The 23,416-nt window shown below is 43.2% G+C and overlaps 1 protein-coding gene across 1 annotated transcript; it reads right to left on the reverse strand.

Moving 5' to 3' along the window:
• Nucleotides 1-7,203: 7,203 nt before the first annotated feature.
• Nucleotides 7,204-10,704, reverse strand: LOC106564315 (uncharacterized). The gene is made up of 7 exons (XM_082958644.1): nucleotides 10,355-10,704; nucleotides 9,375-10,173; nucleotides 9,143-9,268; nucleotides 8,699-9,048; nucleotides 8,341-8,591; nucleotides 7,991-8,239; nucleotides 7,204-7,893 (listed from the first exon to the last, which is right to left on the reverse strand). Exons 1-7 carry the CDS (start codon nucleotides 10,646-10,648, stop codon nucleotides 7,347-7,349), a joined length of 2,616 nt encoding a protein of 871 aa, XP_082814770.1. The 5' UTR covers nucleotides 10,649-10,704; the 3' UTR covers nucleotides 7,204-7,346.
• Nucleotides 10,705-23,416: the final 12,712 nt, after the last annotated feature.

Here is a 23,416-nt window from a genome sequence, read left to right on the forward strand (position 1 = left end):
GCCATCGCACTCCCAGGATAACGGGGTGTCTGCGTCCTCATGCTCCTGACATATCCAACAAGGGCCTTGCCCTCCTGGCCTGAAATCAGCACGGGAAGCAATTAACTGTCAGAGCAACAGAGTTACATCTTACATAAAATGAGGAGAATTAAACAAACTCACCTGGCTGGGAGGACAGGACTTTAGCTTCCTCGTGCGCCCGGTTGAACCTGACCATCTCGACGAACGCCGGATAGGCGCACGAGTAGCGAGTCAAGGCGTCCTTGTTGGCCATCAGGGGATGCTGGGAAACGCTGCGCTCTCGCTCCCTCTCCTTCTGATGCAACGTCACAACGTGCACCATGTAGCCCACGTCGTTCTCCATCATCCACTTGAAGGTCTGACCCCAGTACTTGCCGAACTGAACCGTGCACCGGCTCAGGATGACCGTCTCTGCACCGGGGTCACCTCCCTCGGAGACGACGCAGGCTCGAGCCTCTGCCTCCACTTCCTTCCACTTCTTAGCCCTCACAAGAGGGCCCTGAGCACCAAAAGCAGGGGGGCCGTCAGCTGTCACTTTTACTGCCTTGGGTGTGGCCTTGAGGACCAACTCCTGTGAGGGTGTGAAACGGAACCTTGGATTTTCCATTTTAGTAGGCAAGAAAAAAACTTATCATGACTGATGAGTGCAGTGACAAGTGACAGCATAACCGTATTAGATACATATAAAGGAAATTACGTTTGCTTGATAGGTCTGCTAGGAGGAGGACAGCAGTGGGGGGTTTGGGGGTTATGGTGATTATTATTTCATTTGCAGTTAAATTCAGTTTACATAGAAAGACACGTTTGCCCCAATGACCATCAGGTTGCCACATATCATACAATGCATTCAACTACATACACTTCAAACGCATGCCATCAAAAAACGAAAGAGAAGACAATTAAATTGTATAGAATTCTAACTTTGAGTTGATATAGATGTTAGCTAAGGTTTTACAGGATTGTCAGTGGTCAAATAAACTTTGAATGTTGTACGCCTACAGTAGCTAGCGATCTACGAAAGTTATTAAATTACACAGTTTGGGTAGCCCCTGTAGTCAAACAAGTCGGTTGACTAGACGTGTTATTGTCATATTTCATCACACTTATAGTCGTCAACGTTAAATTCGTTGCAAATTAAGAAAAATTACCTCAGATACTCACCGAGTAGCATCAATGGCTGACAGAAAAAGATTTTGTGATTAAGTGACGTTAGGAAGATGATTGGAAGATGATTGGCTTAAAAACTTTTGGAACAAACTAGGCCCTTCATTGGTGGATTTTTGCTCTCTTTCTCCAATTTGGAACAAACTGAAGCATCTGATTGGAGGAGAGGACTAATAGAATAATATGGGTATTTGGAACAGTTGGAACAGAGAAAAATGCCCGTCTCAGTCCATCTTGTAGGTTGGCCCCTGGGAGCACCTTAACAGACTTTACAGGGCCCCCAAAGATTGCTGAAATGTACTTGATGTGAACATGACAAGGTATTGAATGAATTCAGTCATATTCATGTGAAAACATGTGAAATTGTCACACTGGGCCTTTTCCCAAAATTCAAAAACAGAATAACTAATGAGCCATTTGACACATGATAGTTTTAAGCTCTCAAGCCAAGCTCTACTTTATTTATTAACCAAGAAAACAGATAAAACAAATCCTTAATTTAACTATTTACATATTAAACATAACTATTAAACATATTACACATCGTTTGACACAACTAACTTAACATTTTTCTTACATTTTATTTGTCCTTTATTTAACCAGGTAGGCAAGTTGAGAACAAGTTCTCATTTACAATTGCGACCTGGCCAAGATAAAGCAAAGCAGTTCGACACATACAACAACACAGAGTTACACATGCAGTAAAACAAACATACAGTCAATAATACAGTAGAAAAATAAGTCTATATACAATGTGAGCAAATGAGGTGAGATAAGGGAGGTAAAGGCAAAAAAGGCCATGGTGGCAAAGTAAATACAATATAGCAAGTAAAACACTGGAATGGTAGATTTGTAGTGGAAGAAAGTGCAAAATATAAATAATGGGGTGCAAAGGAGCAAAATAAATAAATACAGTTGGGGAAGTGGTAGTTGTATGGGCTAAATTATAGATGGGCTATGTACAGGTGCAGTGATCTGTGAGCTGCTCTGACAGCTGGTGCTTAAAGCTAGTGAGGGAGATAAGTGTTTCCAGTTTCAGAGATTTTTGTAGTTCGTTCCAGTCATTGGCAGCAGAGAACTGGAAGGAGAGACGGCCAAAGGAGAAATTGGCTTTGAGGGTGACCAGAGAGATATACCTGCTGGAGCGCGTGCTACAGGTGGGTGCTGCTATGGGGACCAGTGAGCGGAGATAAGGGGGGACTTTACCTAGCTGGGTCTTGTAGATGACCTGGAGCCAGTGGGTTTGGCAACGAGTATGAAGCGAGGGCCAGCCAACGAGAGCGCACAGGTCGCAGTGGTGGGTAGTATATCTTCTTATGGATAGGGGGCACTATTTTCACGACCGGGTGAAAATAACGTACCCGATTTAATCTGGTTACTACTCAGGCCCAGAAACTAGAATATGCATATAATTAGTATATGTGGATAGAAAAGACTCTAAAACTGTTTGAATGGTGTCTGTGAGTATAACAGAACTCATATGGCAGGCCAAAACCTGAGAAGATTCCATACAGGAAGTGCCCTGTCTGACCATTTCTTGTCCTTCTAGGTTATCTCTATCGAAAATACAGTATCTCTGCTGTAACGTGACAATTTCTAAGGCTTCCATAGGCTCTCTGAAGGCGCCAGAAAGTGGATTGGGATCTCTGCCGTCTCTGGGCAAGGTTCAGCAGCTCTGTTTGTGAATGGTCAGCCTAGTGGCTCAGAGCCTGGAGATGCGCGCGCACGACAGGATTCCATGTTTTTCTTCACCTGTTTGAACGAAAACAACATCGTCCGGTTGGAATATTATCGCTAATTTACGAGAAAAATAGCATAAAAATTGATTTTAAACAGCGTTTGACATGCTTCTAAGTACGGTAATGGAATATTTTTTTTTTTAAATGTCACGATGTGCACCCGCGCGTCACCGTTCGGATAGGGACCTGAACGCACGAACAAAACGGAGGATATTTGCACATAACTATGGATTATTTTGAACCAGAACAACATTTGTTGTTGAAGTAGAAGTCCTGGGAGTGCATTCTGACGAAGAACAGCAAAGGTAATCCAATTTGTCTTATAGTAATTCTGAGTTTAGTGAACGCCAAACTTGGTGGGTGTCAAATTAGCTAGCCCGTGATGGCGAGCTATCTACTCAGAATATTGCAAAATGTGCTTTTGCCGAAAAGCTATTTTAAAATCTGACACCGCGATTGCATAAAGGAGTTCTGTATCTATAATTTTTTTAATAATTGTTATGTATTTTGTAAACGTTTATCAAGAGTAATTTAGTAAATTCACCGGAAGTTTTCGGTGGGTTTGCTAGTTCTGAACAGCACATGCTAATGAAAAAGCTGTTTTTTTTTATATAAATATGAACTTGATTGAACAAAACATGCATGTATTGTATAACATAATGTCCTAGGAGTGTCATCTGATGAAGATCATCAAAGGTTAGTGATGCATTTAGCTGTGGTTTTGGTTTTTGTGACATATATTCTTGCTTGAAAAATGGCTGTGTGATGTATTTCTGGCTGGGTACTCTCCTAACATAATCTAATGTTTTGCTTTCGCTGTAAAGCCTTTTTGAAATCGGACAATGTGTTTAGATTAACGAGAGTCTTGTCTTTCAAATGGTGTAAAATAGTCATATGTTTGAGAAATGGAAATTATAGCATTTTTAAGGTTTTTCGTATTTCGCGCCGGGCGCTACCATTGGATTTTGATGTCACGTTACACTAGCGGAACGTCTAGATGTAAGAGGATATGGGGATTTGGTTACAAAACGGATGGCACTGTGATAGACTGCATCCAGTTTATTGAGTAGGGTATTGGAGGCTATTTTGTAAATGACATCGCCGAAGTCGAGGATCGGTAGGATGGTCAGTTTTACGAGGGTATGTTTGGCAGCATGAGTGAAGGATGCTTTGTTGAGAAATAGGAAGCCAATTCTAGATTTAACTTTCGATTGGAGATGTTTGATGTGAGTCTGGAAGGAAAGCTTACAGTCTAACCAGACACCTAGGTATTTGTAGTTGTCCTCATATTCTAAGTCAGAACCGTCCAGAGTAGTGATGCTGGACGGGCGGGCAGGTGTAGGCAGCGATCGGTTGAAGAGCATGCATTTAGTTTTACTTGTATTTAAGAGCAGTTGGAGGCCACGGAAGGAGACTTGTATGGCATTGAAGCTCGTCTGGAGGGTTGTTAACACAGTGTCCAAAGAAGGGCCAGAAGTATACAGAATGGTGTCGTCTGCGTAGAGGTGGATCAGAGACTCACCAGCAGCAAGAGCGACATCATTGATGTATACAGAGAAAACAGTTGGCTCAAGAATTTAACCCTGTGGCACCCCCATAGAGACTACCAGAGGCCCGGACAACAGGCCATCCGATTTGACACATTGAACTCTATCAGAGAAGTAGTTGGTGAACCAGGCGAGGCAATCATTTGAGAAACCAAGGCTATTGAGTCTGCCGATGAGGATGTGGTGATTGACAGAGTTGAAAGCCTTGGCTAGGTCAATGAATACGGCAGCACAGTATTGTTTCTTATCGATGGCGGTTACGATATCGTTGAGCGTGGCTGAGGTGCACCCATGACCAGCTCTGAAACCAGATTGCATAGCGGAGAAGGTGCGGTGGGATTCGAAATGGTCGGTAATCTGTTTGTTGACTTGGCTTTCGAAGACCTTAGAAAGGCAGGGTAGGATAGATATAGGTCTGTAGCAGTTTGTGTCAAGAGTGTCCCCTCCTTTGAAGAGGGGGATGACAGCAGCTGCTTTCCAATCTTTTGGAATCTCAGACGACAAGAAGGAGAGGTTGAACAGGCTAGTAATAGGGGTTGCAACAATTTCGGCAGATAATTTTTGAAAGAAAGGGTCCAGATTGTCTAGCCCGGCTGATTTGTAGGGGTCCAGATTTTGCAGCTCTTTCAGAACATCAGCTGACTGGATTTGGGAGAAGGAGAAATGGGGAAGGCTTGGGCGAGTAGCTGTGGGGGGTGCAGTGCTGTTGACTGCAGTAGGGGTAGCCAGGTGGAAAGCATGGCCAACCGTAGAAAAATGCTTATTGAAATTCTCAATTATAGTGGATTTATCAGAGATGATAGAGTTTCTTATCCTCAGTGCAGTGGGCAGCTGGGAGGAGGTGTTCTTATTCTCCATGGACTTTACAGTGTCCCAGAACTTTTTTGAGTTTGTGTTGCAGGAAGCAAATTTCTGCTTGAAAAAGCTAGCCTTGGCTTTTCTAACTGCCTGTGTATATTGGTTTCTAACTTCCCTGAAAAGTTGCATATCACGGGGGCTGTTCGATGCTAATGCAGAACCCCACAGGATGTTTTTCTGTTGGTTAAGGGCAGTCAGGTCTGGGGAGAACCAAGGGCTATATCTGTTCCTGGTTCTAAATTTCTTGAATGGGGCATGCTTATTTAAGATGGTGAGGAAGGCATTGAAAAAAAATAACCAGGCATCCTCTACTGACGGGATGAGGTCAATATCCTTCCAGGATACCCGGGCCAGGTCGATTAGAAAGGCTTGCTCACTGAAATTACAGAACATATTACAGAACTATTTACGACGATCCTCCAACTCCTTCCTTCGCCTCCTGTGGTCCTTGGCACCCGAGGCTCAGGCCCTCTCTTCTCCTCCAACCACTCCACAGCAGTTTTGCCTCCTCCTGCTGCCTCACAGAAGTGCTCTCCCCTGTACTGGCTGTGGGCAAATTCTTTTCTTTTAGGCTTGCCACATACCTTGCAGGGGAAAGCAACAGGAAACCTCCTCTTCGTCACAGGTCCATGACCAGCCTGTGCAATTCTCCTCCTCAAATCTGTGTACCTGGTCAAGGGGAGGCCTTTTGTGATTTCCTCCTTTTTATCTTTCCTCCTGACCCCCTTGTTGATTCTAGATGGAGCTGGCTTCAGTTTCTTGTCTACAGAGGGAAACACAGGCAGTGGCTTATTATAACACATTACACAAAGGGAAATTGCTATAGTCAAACACAGAAATGTGAATTTAAGAGAACTCCCCTTTGGGGGGGGGGGTGTCTGTTCAGAACTGGGGGCCAACATGGACGGCTGAATTTCAGGTGTAGGGGGGGAGACAACCTTCCGGTTGGAGCTGGTATCGGTTTCTTCTCTACAGAAGGACAAAAGGGCATATGTGTCTTAATGAACAGACCACACAATATATTGGTATATTTAAACATGATTGTTACATGTTATATGAACGAACGCATTCATTTTTTGGGTAATTGATTGTTTTTCTTTTCATTAACTTTAACTTAAGTTAAGTTGTATTGGATAGTTTCTTTTTGTAAGATGAACAAAATGTATGGAATAAAGACCTCACCTTTGGGGAACCGAACTGGAGGCCACCATGGACGGCTACATTTCAGGTGTGGAGGTGGGTCCTTGTATCTCCCAGCATGCCGTTGGGCTCTCTCCTCTCTTTCCCTCGGCTGCCTTTTTATTCTTATCAAGTCCAGTTGGCCCTTTTGTGCTTTCCTCCTCCGATCCTTTTTCAATATGTATTGTTGGAAAGCACGCATTCTTGTCCCAGGCAAGATGTTGAGCTGCCTTATCCAGCCTACGTAGCTGTGAGAATTAGAATTAGCAGATACACTGAAAAGGGTGGATAACAAATATTCAGATATATTAAAAATGGTAAAACAAGTTACCTTCTTTGTTTACGGTCTGAAGAGTTATAGACTGCATCGATAATATTTCTATAGCCTGGCCTATTGAAAACTGTATCCATCTTGAGTAATAGTTCTTTGCAAACTGGACTCTCCCAAACTTCAACAAGTGAAGGTGTGCAGCAACCAATCAGATTAGTGGGCGTCGATTGGGGGGCTGGGGGTGATTGACTCCCTGCTGTCACCTATAGTATCTGCTGGTCATCTCAAATGTCTCAGTAGAACTTGCCTGTTTTTGCAAACAGTGTGTTTATTGAGTGTATGACAATAAATCTAAATGAATTCCAAGTGAGAAAAAGTGCTTGTATTCAATTATTTATTTCACAGGGAATGTCACGCGTGAAACAACACAGCATAATACACACACACTTTGTTAACAAGTTAAGAATTTTAAATGAGCTAAAGGTACAAACAATCAATGTCATAAAAAAAAAAAAAAAAGAACATATGTACAAAAACTACTTTACACACCAGTCAGTCAGTCAGAGTTTACTGGCCTTTGCTAGCACCATGCTGGGCCCTCATGAGTGCCAGCCACTCCTCAACAGTTTGGCCACCAGAGGTAGCGGCACAGAATCTCACAGTACCGTACATACTGTGTCCAAATTCAGAAGTTTTTGGCTTGCCACATTTAGAGCACTTATAGCCTTCGTATGGCTTGTGCGCTCTGACTGTAATGCCAGACTCCAGCTTCTTCCTCCTTCTCCATTCGGTGGTCCTGGAGACCTTGGGTCCAGCAGGAGGATTGGGAAGAGGAGTGGAGGTCGATGGCAGCTCTTGGGAGACTGGTGCGGTAGGCAGACTGGGTGGCGGTAGAGGTGGCAGTGGCTGACTAGTTGCTGCTCTGCCACGCTGTGTAGCCTGCCCCGTTCTGTCCTCTGGCAGCTGGTAGGTGCTGCTGGTTGATGGGCCTGGCAGCGGTGAAGTGCTCCTTACTGCAGCGTGGAAGGGGCCTGACTCCTCCCTCTCTGCAGTCATGCTGTCCTGGGTCTGGTGCAGGGCCACTCTCTCCATAGAGGATATCCGTTTGTTGTACCTGTGTGAAAAACATGGAATATGTTAATTGTTATCAGGAACACTGTCAACCAGTGAACTACACATAAAATATACCAACATATTTTTTTTTAACTTACCACTGTGTCAAGGTCAGCTTGTTGACCTCAAACAGTTGCAGCCTTGTGTGTGTATTCAGGTTTGGGCTGCCCAGCACCATGGTCCTGATCCTCCTGTAGTCCCCCAGGATAGCACCCCACCTGTTGACCCGGTTACCAAGAACCGTCTTGCCAGCAGGGTGCTTGTGGCACAGCTCCACAAAAATGGCCTCCACTGTCCTGCTGGTGTTGGGCCACTGAGCAGGTCCAGAGCCTTGGCCAAGCAGGGAGCTGAAGGTAGATTAAGTTAACAAAAGGAAACATCACGTTAATGAGAAATACACTCATGTCTTTATGTGTGTAGTGAGTTTAGAACAATGTGTAGTACGCACCGCTTCATACTCTCTTCCCCCTTCACGGTGGAGTTCTTGGAATTTTTAAAGCGCCCCTGCAGGACTCGGTCCCGGAACCTCTCTGGGTAGGAGACAGCCGCCTTGTCTCTTTCCGGGAGATTTCCCCAGAGAGCCATGATCTCCTCTATTTGCCTATTAGAGATCCATGGCCCCTCCAGGAGCCTCACCAGACTCTTGGCAAGGAGGACCACGTGCTGGTATCCACTAACCCCATCAGGTCCTATGTACTCCTGGAAATAGAAGAGTCATAGGGAAGGGTTGGATTAATAGTCAGATTAATTGTTATGAATGGAAAGAAACTTGAGAGTGCGCTGTTAGGATGTGGATAGTCACTTACGTCATCCTCCAGGTCCTGACTGGCAGCTGGTGTAGTGTCCACCTCCATAGTGTCATCAGGGGGTGTGACGACAGGTACCTGGGATGAGTTGGGTTGAGTGGGCTTAGTGAGCGGTGGAGTGGCCTTCCTGAGTGGAGGTACTGCTGGGAGACTGTCATCGAGGGCGGGCAAGGACATGGTGGGGTCATCCTCCTCCTCCTCAAGCTCGCTCAGGTCCTCCTCCTCTCCCTCTCCTCCCTCAAATACATCAGGTGTCCCGTCTGGGACATCCGGGTCCTTACCGAGGTTGGACTCCAGCCTCTGGTCACCATGGGTCTGGGAGAAGAGGTAGTCGACCCCAATGAGTTCCCCTTAAACAGAGAGACAACAAAAAAAGAGAGTAGTACATACACTGCACATGTTTTAGTGTGTGTGTATATAATTGTATAATTTAGAAATACATACCAGTGTACTTTGCAGGCCTTGTATGATCCTTCACCAGACTGCAGCCCGCTTCGGCACGGTCCTCATTCCACCTAACCAACCCTTCAAGGAGGTAGGCCTGAAAGTGCTCGGCACACGCACTTGTTCCTATAAATGACAACAACAAGAAATAAGAACTCTTCACATGCACACAGTTGTTAACACACAACACAACATGACGTAACAACATGACCCAGTTTAACATTTAACATACCAGGAATGAAGCGGTTGAGGTGGAGGTGGAAAGATTCCAGGGAGGTGGACCCACGTGAGCAGCGCAACACAGGCAGGATGACCCCTCCCTTGGTCACGTCCTTGCTCTTGTTGGTGTAGATGCTGACATCAGGGGGGTCCTGAATGCAGACCAGGTGGTGTCTCTGGGTCTGCCAGATGGCCTGCATTCGGTCACGGTCCAGGAGCCGGATGCCTATGGTGTCTGTGGCATCCATGAAGGTGTCCAGGAGCTCCCCGATGAGACGCTCGGTCTCCTCCGCCCCGCGCGTGCGGCGACGACAGTGCCGAGCCATCTCCTTCAGGCTGATCCTCTTCATCAGTTGTGCGTCGCTGAGCCCCGTGATGTGGCTCTCCTTGAGCTCACCTCGCTTGGCCTCCCGCAGGCGCTCCACATCATCTGCACACCACACCAACATGCAGGAGGAGAGCCGCTGCATAAAGAGAGCATAGAGAGGATGGATCTCTGTGGTCACTCCCCGAGCAAAGCGACGGATGAAGTGCCACACATCAAGCCGGACGATGAGTTCAGCCCACTGGCTGAACATGGCTGCCGTCTTCCCCTTTCCCATCAGGGCGCAGCAGTCCCGGTTGACATACAGCAGCTTGGGAGGTGCCACTCCAGCTCTACCGTAGCGCTGCTGGAGGCCAGCTGCCATGTCGAGCAGGCCCTCTCCTTCGCTGTCTGTGAGGACCGTAATGAGCACCTGGCCGTACTCATTACCCACGTTTGTGGCCCACGCTGCTGTCCCGTGTGCCTTCCCAGCTAGTTTCTTGGTCACCTGAGGGGAGTCAAACAAACACAGACAAGACAAGACAGACAAACACACAGTCATGTCAGTGAGTGGACACAAAGTTTCACAATACATTTATTAAGTCATAAAATAAGTCATAATAAATGATTATTCATTTGATTGTCTCTTACTAACTCGTATTATTTCTGGTCAAAACATCTTAAATCACCTTCTTGGTTGAATCCATCTTCAGGATGGACCCAAAGGTGGAGGTGACTCTGGCCTTAAAGTCCTCTAGCTGGAAAAGAACGTCGTAGCCGTGGACAGTCAGCAGCCACTGGGCTGAGGGCACATCCAAAAAGGGAGGAGGAGGTGTTACCCTCAGTGGTGCGGCACCTGGGACCACAAAGTGGTCACAGACGGACAGGTAGTCCAGGGTCCGACTCATCCAGGTCAGGCTGTGCTGCTCCCTCAGCTGGTTGTACAGCCTGGTCACACTGTTCCCCAGTGTCCTCTCCCTCATCAGCCTGACCACCTTCAGGTCACAGGACAGCCTAATACACAGAGACAATTGGGTTAAAAAAGAGGAAGGAGGAGAAGAGGGTGAGAAGTGTGTGGATGGGGGTTCTAGAAACACGTTGATCAAGGAAGGAGGGGCTTGGGGAGAGGGTGACTTTGAAACACTTTGCTTTGTTTGGGCAGTTCCTGATAAGAGATCAAAGGTCAGACATTCAGATCAAAGAGCTAATTAACATTTCAATGGGGCTTTGAAGAGAGGTTATTCAATGGGGCTTTGAAGAGTGGTTATAAGAGAGGTTATTCACACACATACGTTGTTATTTGTTGACAGCAATACACAGTGGACCACATTGCTACCCTGTTTACAGTAGAGCCCATACAGCATTAAATGTCAATTTGATTCTACATATAATGTTTGCTAGCTGCCCCATACAGCGTTAAATGTAAATTTCATTCTAAATATAACGTTAGCTAGCTGGCAAGTGTGCGTTGTAGTACACTAAGTTAACCTGTTAGGGCTAGGGGGCAGTATTGACACGGCCGGATAAAAAACGTACCCGATTTAATCTGGTTACTACTCCTGCCCAGTAACTAGAATATGCATATAATTATTGGCTTTGGATAGAAAACACCCTAAAGTTTCTAAAACTGTTTGAATGGTGTCTGTGAGTATAACAGAACTCATATGGCAGGCCAAAACCTGAGAAGATTCCATGCAGGAAGTGGCCTGTCTGACAAGTTGTGTTTCATCTTGGCTCTTTTTATTGAAGACCGAGGATCTTTGCAATAACGTGACACTTCCTACGGCTCCCATAGGCTCTCAGAGCCCAGGAAAAAGCTGAACGATATCGAGGCAGCCTCTGGCTGAAACACTTTATCACGTTTGGCAAGTGGCCGATCAGAGTACTATGGGCTTAGGCGCATGCCCGAGTCGACCGAATGCTTTATTTTCTTTCGTCTGTTTACCTAAACGCAGATTCCCGGTCGGAATATTATCGCTTTTTTATGAGAAAAATGGCATAAAAATTGATTTTAAACAGCGGTTGACATGCTTCGAAGTACGGTAATGGAATATTTAGACATTTTTTGTCACGAATTGCGCCATGCTCGTCACCCTTATTTACCCTTTCGGATAGTGTCTTGAACGCACGAACAAAACGCCGCTGTTTGGATATAACTATGGATTATTTTGAACCAAACCAACATTTGTTATTGAAGTAGAAGTCCTGGGAGTGCATTCTGACGAAGACAGCAAAGGTAATAACATTTTTCTTATAGTAAATCTGACTTTGGTGAGTGCTAAACTTGCTGGGTGTCTAAATAGCTAGCCCTGTGATGCCGGGCTATCTACTGAGAATATTGCAAAATGTGCTTTCACCGAAAAGCTATTTTAAAATCGGACATATCGAGTGCATAGAGGAGTTCTGTATATATAATTCTTAAAATAATTGTTATGCTTTTTGTGAACATTTATCGTGAGTAATTTAGTAAATTCACCGGCAGTGTTCGGTGGGAATGCTAGTCACATGCTAGTCACATGCTAATGTAAAAAGCTGGTTTTTGATATAAATATGAACTTGATTGAACAAAACATGCATGTATTGTATAACATAATGTCCTAGGGTTGTCATCTGATGAAGATCATCAAAGGTTAGTGCTACATTTAGCTGTGGTTTTGGTTTATGTGACATTATATGCTAGCTTGAAAAATGGGTGTCTGATTATTTCTGGCTGGGTACTCTGCTGACATAATCTAATGTTTTGCTTTCGTTGAAAAGCCTTTTTGAAATCGGACAGTGTGGTTAGATTAACGAGAGTCTTGTCTTTAAAATGGTGTAAAATAGTCATATGTTTGAAAAATTGAAGTTTTTGCATTTTTGAGGAATTTGAATAACGCGCCACGGGATTACACTGGCTGTTGAGTAAGTGGGACGCAAGCGTCCCACCTAGCCCATAGAGGTTAACACTGCACGTGAACTACATTGGCTGAATATCTAAATATATAACGTTAACTATCAATTATTATCACCCTTTATTACACATTATTAGCTAGCGACAGGACTCCTTTTCAAGAAAATCGATGACTGAAACTCACATTAATTCACCTAAATACACAACTGTGTTCTGAAACCTGCCATGAAATATAGCTAACCTTACCTTTAAGACCACGATTGAAACTCACATTAATTCATCTAAATACCCAAACGTTTGCTGAAATCCGTGATGACAACAAAATCAACAATTGAAACTCACCTTAATTCACAATTGTGTTCCGAAATACGCAATGAAATATATATCTAACGTGACCTTTACAACTATGTTTCTCACAAGTACTCGGAATGATGGAGAACTAACTGCACAGAATTTCTCTGTGGATTTTGGGGGAGGCGGGACATGATTAACAGATAAGAATCCCGTTGGTGGCGTAATTTGCAATTTGACCAATCAGTCTCTGCAACCAAAAGCGCAACAAATGCAACTAGCCAATGAGGTTAGCCAAAGATTTGAAACAGATAAGCAACAGAAAGCAAAGAAGATTCCCTGGCTCAGACTGCACGAAACCCAGTTGTAAGTCTCTCGTACCAAGTACTCCACACTACGGGGGATGGTGTCATTGGAAGCATGATTTACAGCAAGCTGCAGAGAGTGGCACACACAGCGAATAAGAACCAGATATTTGAGGCCATACTCCTCCTTCAGCACTTTATGGACCCCATTGTTAATCCCCGTCAGTCCCTATCCCCAGGAGTTTCTCTTTTTTAAGACGACACTTCGAGGAAAGCCACAACAGCACGGGCTATAGATTTGGCATCTCCTCCCTCCAACTCAACAAGCCCCAGAAATGTTGATACAATTGTCTGCTTGGTGTCAAAGTACCTTATCACAACCCCCAGGTACTTAGAAACACACATCGAGGAGGAGGCTGAAACGCTGGTCACCCACATCTGCGACCAACTTTTTCAGAAAGTATGGTGCTAGAACACCATTAATCATTTCTGTGAACTTTGTCCTGTGCATTTTTAAGTGGGTAGCAGCAGTGGAGTCAGAGAAAGCAGCTCTACATGCTTCTCCAATGTGATCACATGCCAGCATGGAACAGTGTTCAGCGATGGTGGCCTCAGCCTTTTTTGCAGAGTCAATTTTTTTTAACCATAAATGGCAGCTTGTTTTGGGTGGAACTGTTATAAGGCTTTGCCTTTTGAGTATGTTTTTGAGTTGTCATGTGTTTTTTTACATCGCTAAGTTTGGCGTAGAAATCAGCCTTACAATACAGGCAGTATGCCCGTGTATCATCTCCAATAAACGGCTTCAACCAGCCTTTGAATTCAGGGTTTGATTACCACTCCTTTCTGTATTTTTGAGTGTACAGTTTAGACTGAGACATGATGAGCTAGCCAGCTAGATGTTTAGCTTATGTCACAGATAGGCACACACACAGTGGACAAGGTGAGTAAGTGACTGAGGCTGTGTGAGTCAAATGCAGTAATTTATTTTAGACAAAGGACATTTTACATTTATATGAGCCAGCGGCGGCTTCCCGCATGCGTGATTCATTTGCAGTCTGGACGCGGAGGGCGGAACATCTCCTGCTCTGACTGCAGCTGGGGGGGACTGCTGCGCGAGGACTGGGCCGCATGTGAGTGCTTTGGGACGGGGCTCACGGCAGCACCCGCTGCTCGTTGAGAAGAGTAAGAACGATATGTGCTTTCATGTTAGTCTCCAATAACAACAGAAAAAGTCGCTAGATTTGTTGCTAGTCGATTGTTTTGAAAATGTGTCATTAGAGGGGTCTGAATACTCGCTAAATATAGCGACTGAGTTGCTAATTTGTCATCACTGAGTGCACGTGTTGCACCGACCGAACTGCCGCTAAAAACTGTCTTATAGCTCTAAACTTGAGTGAAACACACGTAGCACAGACCAACTGCTGCTAACAGCTCGCTTTTCAGAGTAAAACACATGTTGCGCTGGCAGTAGTCAGTAAAGTCCGCTAGCTACTGATAATAGCCAATACCGCTCTGTTGAAAATGTAAAACAGGTGATGCACCGATCCACCGGGTGTACATACTGTCCATAAACCACTAAAAGTGGTATAACTTAAAGTTACTGAAGCTAGCTAGCTAATTAGCTCTTGCTAGATGCTCACATTTGCATCTGACTATGCAAATCGTGCAGTAACAGTAAGCCTACTCTACAATGCTAGCTAGCTGTAATGTTGCTCAACACTTTTAATTTGCACACAAAGTTAACCAATAACAGTGAACTTACCTGGAATTCTAATTAAGTATAGAAATGAAGTAATTCTGTGGTTCTGTGAATGACTTCTGATGTTCGGCAGATCCACGCTCTCGATCTGTCCACTCTTTCCATTCACCAGACACTTGACAATGGCGGAAAAATCCAAATTTAACCAACATTAGTGGGCATGGTCATGCTGTTTTACTCCAATATAATTGAATCTGTATTTTTGCTCCCACTCCAGCAGCCACTGGTAATAATTACACTCTAAAATTATTTAATTTCACTACTTGAGAGGAAAATAATTTTAACTCCAGAAAAAACACTCTCCAGTTTTTACTGTGTGCTAGCTAACATCAAGTAAGTTAGGTACCGGTGTTGTGCCGAAAATCCCCCTGCCAGAATCCCCCCCCCCCCCCCCCCCCCCTTTGAATTTTGTGGCTCGAGTCAAATACTTTCTGTGACACACATCAGAGTCAAATACTTTCTATAGAACAAACTTCACGTCAGGATAGGCAACCAAAATTAATAATGAATGTATGTGTGTTATATTAAACATAGAGGAGGGAGTAAAATGTTGGCAAGCAATAAACATTTCAGAACAACTATGAATTATTATCCTTACACTTTCAAAAATACTAGTTGAATAAGACATTGGAGATGTGACGATTTTTGGCAAAGAGATTTATTTATAGACTAATACAAAAATCAGTAGCGGATTTAGGTACAGGCGACATTAGCAGCCGCCCAGGGGCATCTTGCCGGGGGCAACAAGGGGCGCTCCCGGGTGTGGGCGGGGCGGGCGCTGAAGGGGGGTTCGCCCAGGGCGCCATACAAGCTAGAACCGCAACATACACTTGAAACAAATAGCCAAACCGAAAACTTCAGACAAAAATGCTTTCTGCTACTAAGATCAGTGAAATGTACGCTAAACTGACAAAGGAGTGGAGAGCAGAAACGACAACTAGCAATCAAGTCGCAGCAATGAAGAACGCGAAGGGGGGGATTCTGGCAGAGGGGAGATTTTCAGCACAACACCTGTGCCGAAGCAAATGCTACGTACGTTTTACAGGTATAACATATACCTTATGTATTTCATCGAAAATCCCTCATATTTATTATAATTGTTTTAAGGCTATTTTGAGATGTGTTACACTACTTTTAAGAGTGAACTATTGTATTTATTTTCTAAATTGTGTTAATGCTGTGAGGTCATCAACGGGAGCCATGCACATGTTCGCAAATGTCCACAAATGTACAAAAAAAGACAATTGAAAATTATATCGTCATTGATTTAGTGTTGCACTACTGTTTTTAGGAATCTATATACTAGTGTTAACCTCTCTGGGGTATGTGGGACGCTAGCTGTCCAATTTGGTATAGTGTTTAATATCTTAACAATGTGGAGTAATTATAGGAACCGGGGCAGGAACCGGGGCTTGGTCAGTTGGGGGCAGAGGCCGCGGGAGCGATCGGGGGACCTGTAGGGCTACGGCTTTTGCAGTGACAGAAATAAATAGGTTAAATGAATGAATTAATAAATAAAATAAATGCAAGCATGAATGGACAGACATATTACAAATGAAGATAACAGTGATTCAGTTAATAGTTCATACATGCAGTGACTCTTCTCTAAACCCAGATGACTCTTACCAATACATTTCCTTGGGTTGACGATAGCGACAAATTTAACACACTTTAATATGTCAGCAAACTTTAACTGAATACTTATCAAAACGTATCGAATTTCCTATGTCAATTAATAGTGACGTAAAAACATACATGTGTCTATGTCAGCAGCAGCTTTGACCAGCTCTGCGTCCGATTGATCTGTTGGTGGCAGTGCTGGTCGAGGGAAAGACACCCCTATTTCTTCATCTTCGCCTGCAGTTCACCAGGGGCGAGAGCGCGCCTTGAAAGGAACGCAGAGATCGCAGGACCAAGAAGCCTTTGAAAACAAAACATAGCAAATATGTCATAATTTCCAACTGTGTGGAACAAATTGAATTATATTTTCCTTTAAGATGATATGTAACATTTACGTAGCCGCACTCTTGGGCCGGGTGGTGCTGGCGGGGGTGGTGCTGGCTGCGGCGGGCCTGGACACAGCAGCTACCCCCTCCTAGTCTCTGCGCTGAATGTAGTCGATCAAGGCGGCCATCGCACTCCCAGGATAACGGGGTGTCTGCGTCCTCATGCTCCTGACATATCTGTGTGAGACACAGCAGAGGGAACGTTTGAGATGAACATAGAAAACACAAAAGACGCACGCCCATTACTTTATCCTGTCCGCACCCGTAGCCTCATACTGGTCCTGCAGCTCTGACAACATCTGTAAGAGACTTTCTTAAGCAAGGGATTATACAGGCAGCCGTCCCACAGGTCTGAACTTGGACTCGATCCGTACCTCACCATCTGCTCCGTTATCAATCTCTCCAGAATTCTGGTGATTAAAACTTTCATACTTGGCATATATTCATCAATCACACAATATCAACACACTCATACCGGTGAAAGAAGCCCACAACACAGTGATTATAACATTTTTCAATTTTTCCAAACATACCATCGCATCACCCAGTCAGTGAGGTATCCACCCCAGAGTTCTCTACTAACTCGTTAGCCAATGTGGTTAAACCTGCCAGGGCCTTGGCCACTGATCCATCTGGAGCTGTGTTATTTGGGATGAAAGTACAGCACATTGATCCGAATATCACACACACACACCACCCTTCTCCACCAGTAACATATCCAATGCTATTCTATTCTGCCAAGCCATCAAACTAGTTGCCTCTGTCTGTTCTGCTAATCCTTTTATCGCATCTCTAGTATAGTTGATGAACTGCTGTTGGTTATAATAAATATAATTTATCCAATCTACATTTCTATTGAGGGTTGACCACCAGAAGATGCTTGATTCTAATCCAGCCAATATCTGATTCCTAGCTTTAAACTCATTAGGCACCCCCCTTGGAACCCCAATGCTATCAATGTAAGCTCTATCGTCTAAGGACCCAGACGGAACACTCCTTCTCCCTCTCTGTTCTTTTGCGTGTTCTCACTTCCCCTACATCCCGTCCGTGTATATTGTGTCAAGCCATACAATAATAGTCTCCTCCTGCGACTGTGAAAGGGGGAAGTCTGGATCTAATGGGCACATAGGATACAGATAATGCAGATCAGTACAACTGTTATTGTCTGGCTTCCCTGCCTTCATGACCAGCTTTACCATACAGGCCATTCCCCTTGGTAAATCAATTCCATCGAGTGGAAAGGGGATGGTTGTCAACTGAGGTTTTGGCTGTTGCGCAGCCATAACATTCTTCTTTAGCTACTGATCTAGCTGTATACTGAATCCATTCCAGCCATAGGTTGGAATCCCCAAACCAAGTCTCCTCCTCAATCACTTCCTTAAGATCTTTCGTCTGAACTATCCTCACCGGTCCTTGGCTCTGAATGACTACACGAGGAATGTCCGTTTTATCAGGGGTACAACTGGTATCCTGTCCTAACCTCTACTACTCGGAATGGTACCGTAGTGTCGACACTGGTCTGGTCAAAGTCAACATACCATAACCCTGAATCCTCTTTCTTTACGCTTTTAATGGTAATTCATACCTTTAAGCAATACTTCCCTTGCTCTGGATTGCAGTCAAAACCCCTGGCTTTCACTATACTCCATCTGTTTCTATATTGGGTGTGTGGATTGACATAGCCTTCTCTCTCTGTGTGAGCTATGACCTGATTCCATGAGTTACACAGGGATCTACACAGATATCTTCCCCATGAAGTCAGAGTCCTAGACTGCCAGGAGGTTAGGGACCCCATTTGGTCTGCATAGAACTCTATTGAGACATCCTTCCCTAACTCTACTCTCACTTCCTTTTTATCCAGATCGAGTGACCTTTTGTACCTAGGGCATAAAAACTCCTCATCTTCTACACTATGGGTCAAGTTACCACTTTCTGACTTCTCGAGTGGTTCATGGTGTATTAGGAATATGGCTCCCACAATCAGACAGCTCAGACTGACCAGTACCACTGTAAAGCCCCACTCCCTCCCGGAGAACATATCACTGGCTAGAGGCCAACCCACACTTTCACTTCTATGAACGCACACAGTGAGGATCGGGCGGGTTAGGGAATCTTCGTTAGAGAGGTAACCCCCGAACCTTATTGGTATTGGGTTCTTCTCCTAACTCTGTGATTGTTCGACAGTGTCAGTGTATCTTACCCTCCCGCAATGTGTGATATGAACCCAGGTAGGTCTTTCAGCTATTCTCACCGCAAAGGCTGTTACCAGGAGCACTTGGTATGGCCCCTCCCACTGTGGCTGCTTCCAGTTCTTTTGTCCTCAGGGACTGGATCCACACCCAGTCTCCTGGTTGGATTGAGTGAATCACCTTCTGCTGTAATTCACCTGTTGGACACAAAATCTCGGACATACGGGTTTGGTTAACAAACAGTCTTCTCATGTGTTCTGTTAGTATATCTTCAACTTCTATGTCTACCTGTTCTGGCCTCCCTAACTCTGGCATTCTATATAATTTACCTGATCAGCTAAAATGTAATCCATTATTTAAAGAGAGAGAGATCCTAGTTAACCAACTACCCTAATCGTATCCTCCCAGTAAGTTGGGAACGCTTCTTCCCATGTAATATACTTATCTATTATAAAAAAAATGTTTTAAGTAGTTCATTATCCAATAGGCCACAAAGTGTTTCCTAACCTGCTCTACTATACTCCCCCTATTTATACATGCTCAAGCCATGTATCAATATTGCTGCATATCTAAAAAATGTCTTTGGTAAGGTTAGTAATTTATTCTTATGTCAGCCCTTCTCTTGTAGGATTGCCCCCTTTCATTTTCCACATGTCCAATTCTCCCTGGGGCATTCATCCTTATCTACCCTGTAACAATTCTCTGTCAAATGTCTTATTTAAGATTTATCTGTGCTGCTTTGTATGGTTTTAAATGCCTATGTGCTTGTCTGTGTAAATAGTCATATCTCCTCTTAGCGAATTTACCAAACATAAACTTAAAATCAAAACTAAAATACATGCCAATGGAGCCGATAGTCTTTCCATGAATTAATATACTAACTAAGCGAACCAAACTAAATTATCTTCCTATCTTCTATTCTTATTATGTATTTTCTGTCTATCCCAGTATTATTTCTGTCCTCACCTGTTGATATTTTAACTATGCTGCTCTCCACTCATTAACTGTTATCTAATTCTTCTGTCTCTTTTATCTTCTCTTCCTTGCTTATGCTCTCCTCCTGCTACTTCCAACCCATCAAGGTCTCAGCAGTGCAGGGGAGGACTTCTCCATCTGCCCTTCCTTCTATCTGTCTGTCGCTCTTTCTCATAAGTTCGTTTTAAATATGGGTTGTTTCCAAATATTAACTAAATATCTCCCGGTCTCCCTTGTTGCACTCCTGAATTTCTAGAAAAATCAACCTGTCTAGATATTACATATCTACTTAAATTTATCTCAATACCCTCAATAATCCTGGATCACCTACAGATGTCATATATCTCTGTCCTGTTTACACAAGTCTACTATTATTAAACCTATTCACAACAAAATATAATAATACTATTAATCTAAGTCTACCATTATTTAAACTTGTCTTGCTTAACTCAATGACCTTGTTCAATAGCCAAATATAATAATACTTATTATATCAATTCCACAGCCTTGTTGTATTAAATCTTTTCCACTAAATTCAACAACAGCTGACTACCTAGGGGAAAATAAACTTGGCTAGATAATGTACAAGAATACTACTACTTGTCAAAAGATATTCAAATAACATAATCAGATTAAAAATGACTAATCTGAACTACTCCACAAAGGAAAATTAATATACCCTTATTGTTCTAGGAAAATAGACTTAAGGAAGCCTATCCTTAGTCTAAGGCTTTGCCCTTTTAGTCTTCTCATTGGTTCAAATTATCAATTGTTTCTAAGAACTTTAACTCCATCATAATTATCCGTTATACAAATTCCTGTATTAGTATTACAAATGACCATGAATTCACTATCCAAATGGCTTTTCATTGCGGCTGATCAGACCACAAAAGGAAAAGTCACCAGAGGGGTCAAAAGTCATACCACCCTTTCAGAACCGTATTTCTTACTACATTAGACAAATGAAGGCTAAGAACTTTATCTACATTTTGTATCCCAGGTTCCCAGAACATTCCCTATCAAAAGAATTTCACGTGCTTAATTAAAACTCAGAAAACAAAACTTCCAAAATGCCATGTGTGTATACCCCTTTAAGATATCCGGTCCCTAGGAATTTTTCCCAAAGAGAGCTAAGCGCTCCTTTTTCCAAAATAACCACAAACATTTAGTCATCATTCCTTATACTACACCGATTCAGAAACCCAAACGTTAACTACAAACAAAACCTAAAAATACTTATAATTCCATTGTACTCCCCCCAATCATTAGTTTTAAACTTAATTGAACGTGCGCTACCCTTGGATACAATACTGTACTTCAAACCTATTAAACTCCCCTACTTTAACATACTACTTGACTAATTTAACCCAAGATTGCTTAAAACCTTAAACCCCTTGAGTTTGTCTGCAAACCGGCCCATTCTGTTTGCTAGGAATACCCTGCCATTATACACAACTGTGTTTAATGTGCACCGTCCCTGTAAAAATAAAATTAACTCCACCTGCAATTCACTTTACTGACCTGGCATTGTCCCACGTAATGGAAACAGATTATAATGTTAGAATATACTGACCTGACATTGTCCCACGTAATGGAAACCGATTATAATGTTAGAATACATTACTTCCTGCTCAAATTCACTATTGTTAGCTAAACAATAAAAAATATAACCTCTACTCCAACAACGTTCAGCCTTTCCTCTATCGTAAGAGTAAAACCAACTTTTCAACTTTCTCTTCTCTTTCGGCTTCACAATTATGAAATGTCCAAGACTTAAAAGTAACCTGTAAATTGCCAAACTTACTTTTCAACTTTCTTAGTAACTTCCATTTTTTTTTTCACCCTATGCTCTCTTCCTCGTTGTTTCTGTCTCTCTTTTTCCCCTTCTCAGAATTTAGGAATAATTACTACTGTGACTTTTGATAAGATAAGTTATTAGGTCTCACACATACACAAGTTACTTTAACTGGTCAGTAAACCTACCTCACACGCAAATAATAAATAAAAAAATCTGCTGATATCCTTCTTCAAACTTTCTCTCTCTCTTTCTCTACACTTGCCTTTTGCCTTCTTATCCGGGCTTCAGACAGCCATACCCTGGCTATGTCTAACCCTCGACATGCTGTTTCCCTGCCTTGTCTCCACATTAGTCCCAACTTTAACCCATCATTTAAAACATATATTTTTCTACCCTAGCCACGCCCGTAGTATGTGCCTTGCCAATAGCCACAATTATGGTCCTATCTAAAATATTCCTCCAGTCCTTTTAATGCTTTTTCGTCAATAAATTCAATCAGTTAAATATCTCCTTTTATTCTACACCTAATTTGGGCATTTAATTTTATCTTCAAACTTCTATTATACTATTATTCTCTTGCCTTTAAATTCCTAATTTATTATTCCTCTTTTACCTCGCCTACAACCTCACCTCCTTTCCTAAGAATTACTCCGCCGAACCTAACCGTACCTTCGTAGTTACGAACCTCGCCGGTAGCAATTGCTATTTCAATTATTCCCTATATCCCCGATCCTAGTCGTACCTTCGTAGTTACAAACCTCGCCGGGAGATTTCAGTATTTTCTCCGATCCTAACCGTACCCTCAAAGTTACGGATCTCGCCGGTAGAACAATACTCTATGGTACCAAGGTAATAACAACACATTCACCACGGGTTTGCATGTCACAATAATATTCCTTATCTACTCATAACAATTCATAATTTAGTTCACTTACATCGAACAGGTGCTTCACAAAATTAATTTGGATAAAGCCAATATGCAGATCTTTAGTTATTATAACAATAGGTGTCTGCTTACCTGTTTTTAGTTGTCATGACTTTTTGTGAAACACACCATCCCACGACAGCGATGTCCAATTGGCTGATCAATACTCAGCGAAGTCCCGGTACCAGATCACGTCGGGGTCCCCAATTGTTGGGTCGCGTCAATTCGAATCTGGTATCAGAACAAAATAGTCAGCACAGAGTAACTTCTAATTTCTTTGTACTTTAATTAATGCAAACACTTTAGTGGTAAGTATGTTGTTCGTATATACGGGCTCACTGAAACACCACGCAGGGCAGACAGAGAACTGGAATGACATCATAAGTTCTTCTTTAAATACTTGACAAACTTAGTTCCCTCTCCCTGAGGGCCTGTCATAGTAGAGGCTTGGGTATCATAGTAGAGGCTTGGGTTCTTCTCTGTTATTTTATATAGGTTATGCTAACAAATAGTTGGTTAAACCCTAACATTACATACAATGAGGAGAATTAAACAAACTCACCTGGCTGGGAGGACTTTAGCTACCTCGTGCGTCCGGTTGAACCTGACCATC

Source organism: Salmo salar, chromosome 12 (assembly GCF_965601325.2).
Source record: "Salmo salar chromosome 12, fSalSal1, whole genome shotgun sequence".
Lineage (NCBI taxonomy): Eukaryota > Metazoa > Chordata > Actinopteri > Salmoniformes > Salmonidae > Salmo > Salmo salar.

Coding starts and splice junctions, on each gene's coding strand:
- LOC106564315 (XM_082958644.1), bottom strand. CDS start 10,648: ATGAGGGAGAGGACACTGGGGAACAGTGTGACCAGGCTGTACAACCAG. Junction 10,174..10,354: donor AGATGGATTCAACCAAGAAG/GTGATTTAAGAT, acceptor GACTCCCCTCAG/GTGACCAAGAAACTAGCTGG. Junction 7,894..7,990: donor AAGCTGACCTTGACACAGTG/GTAAGTTAAAAA, acceptor TTTTTCACACAG/GTACAACAAACGGATATCCT.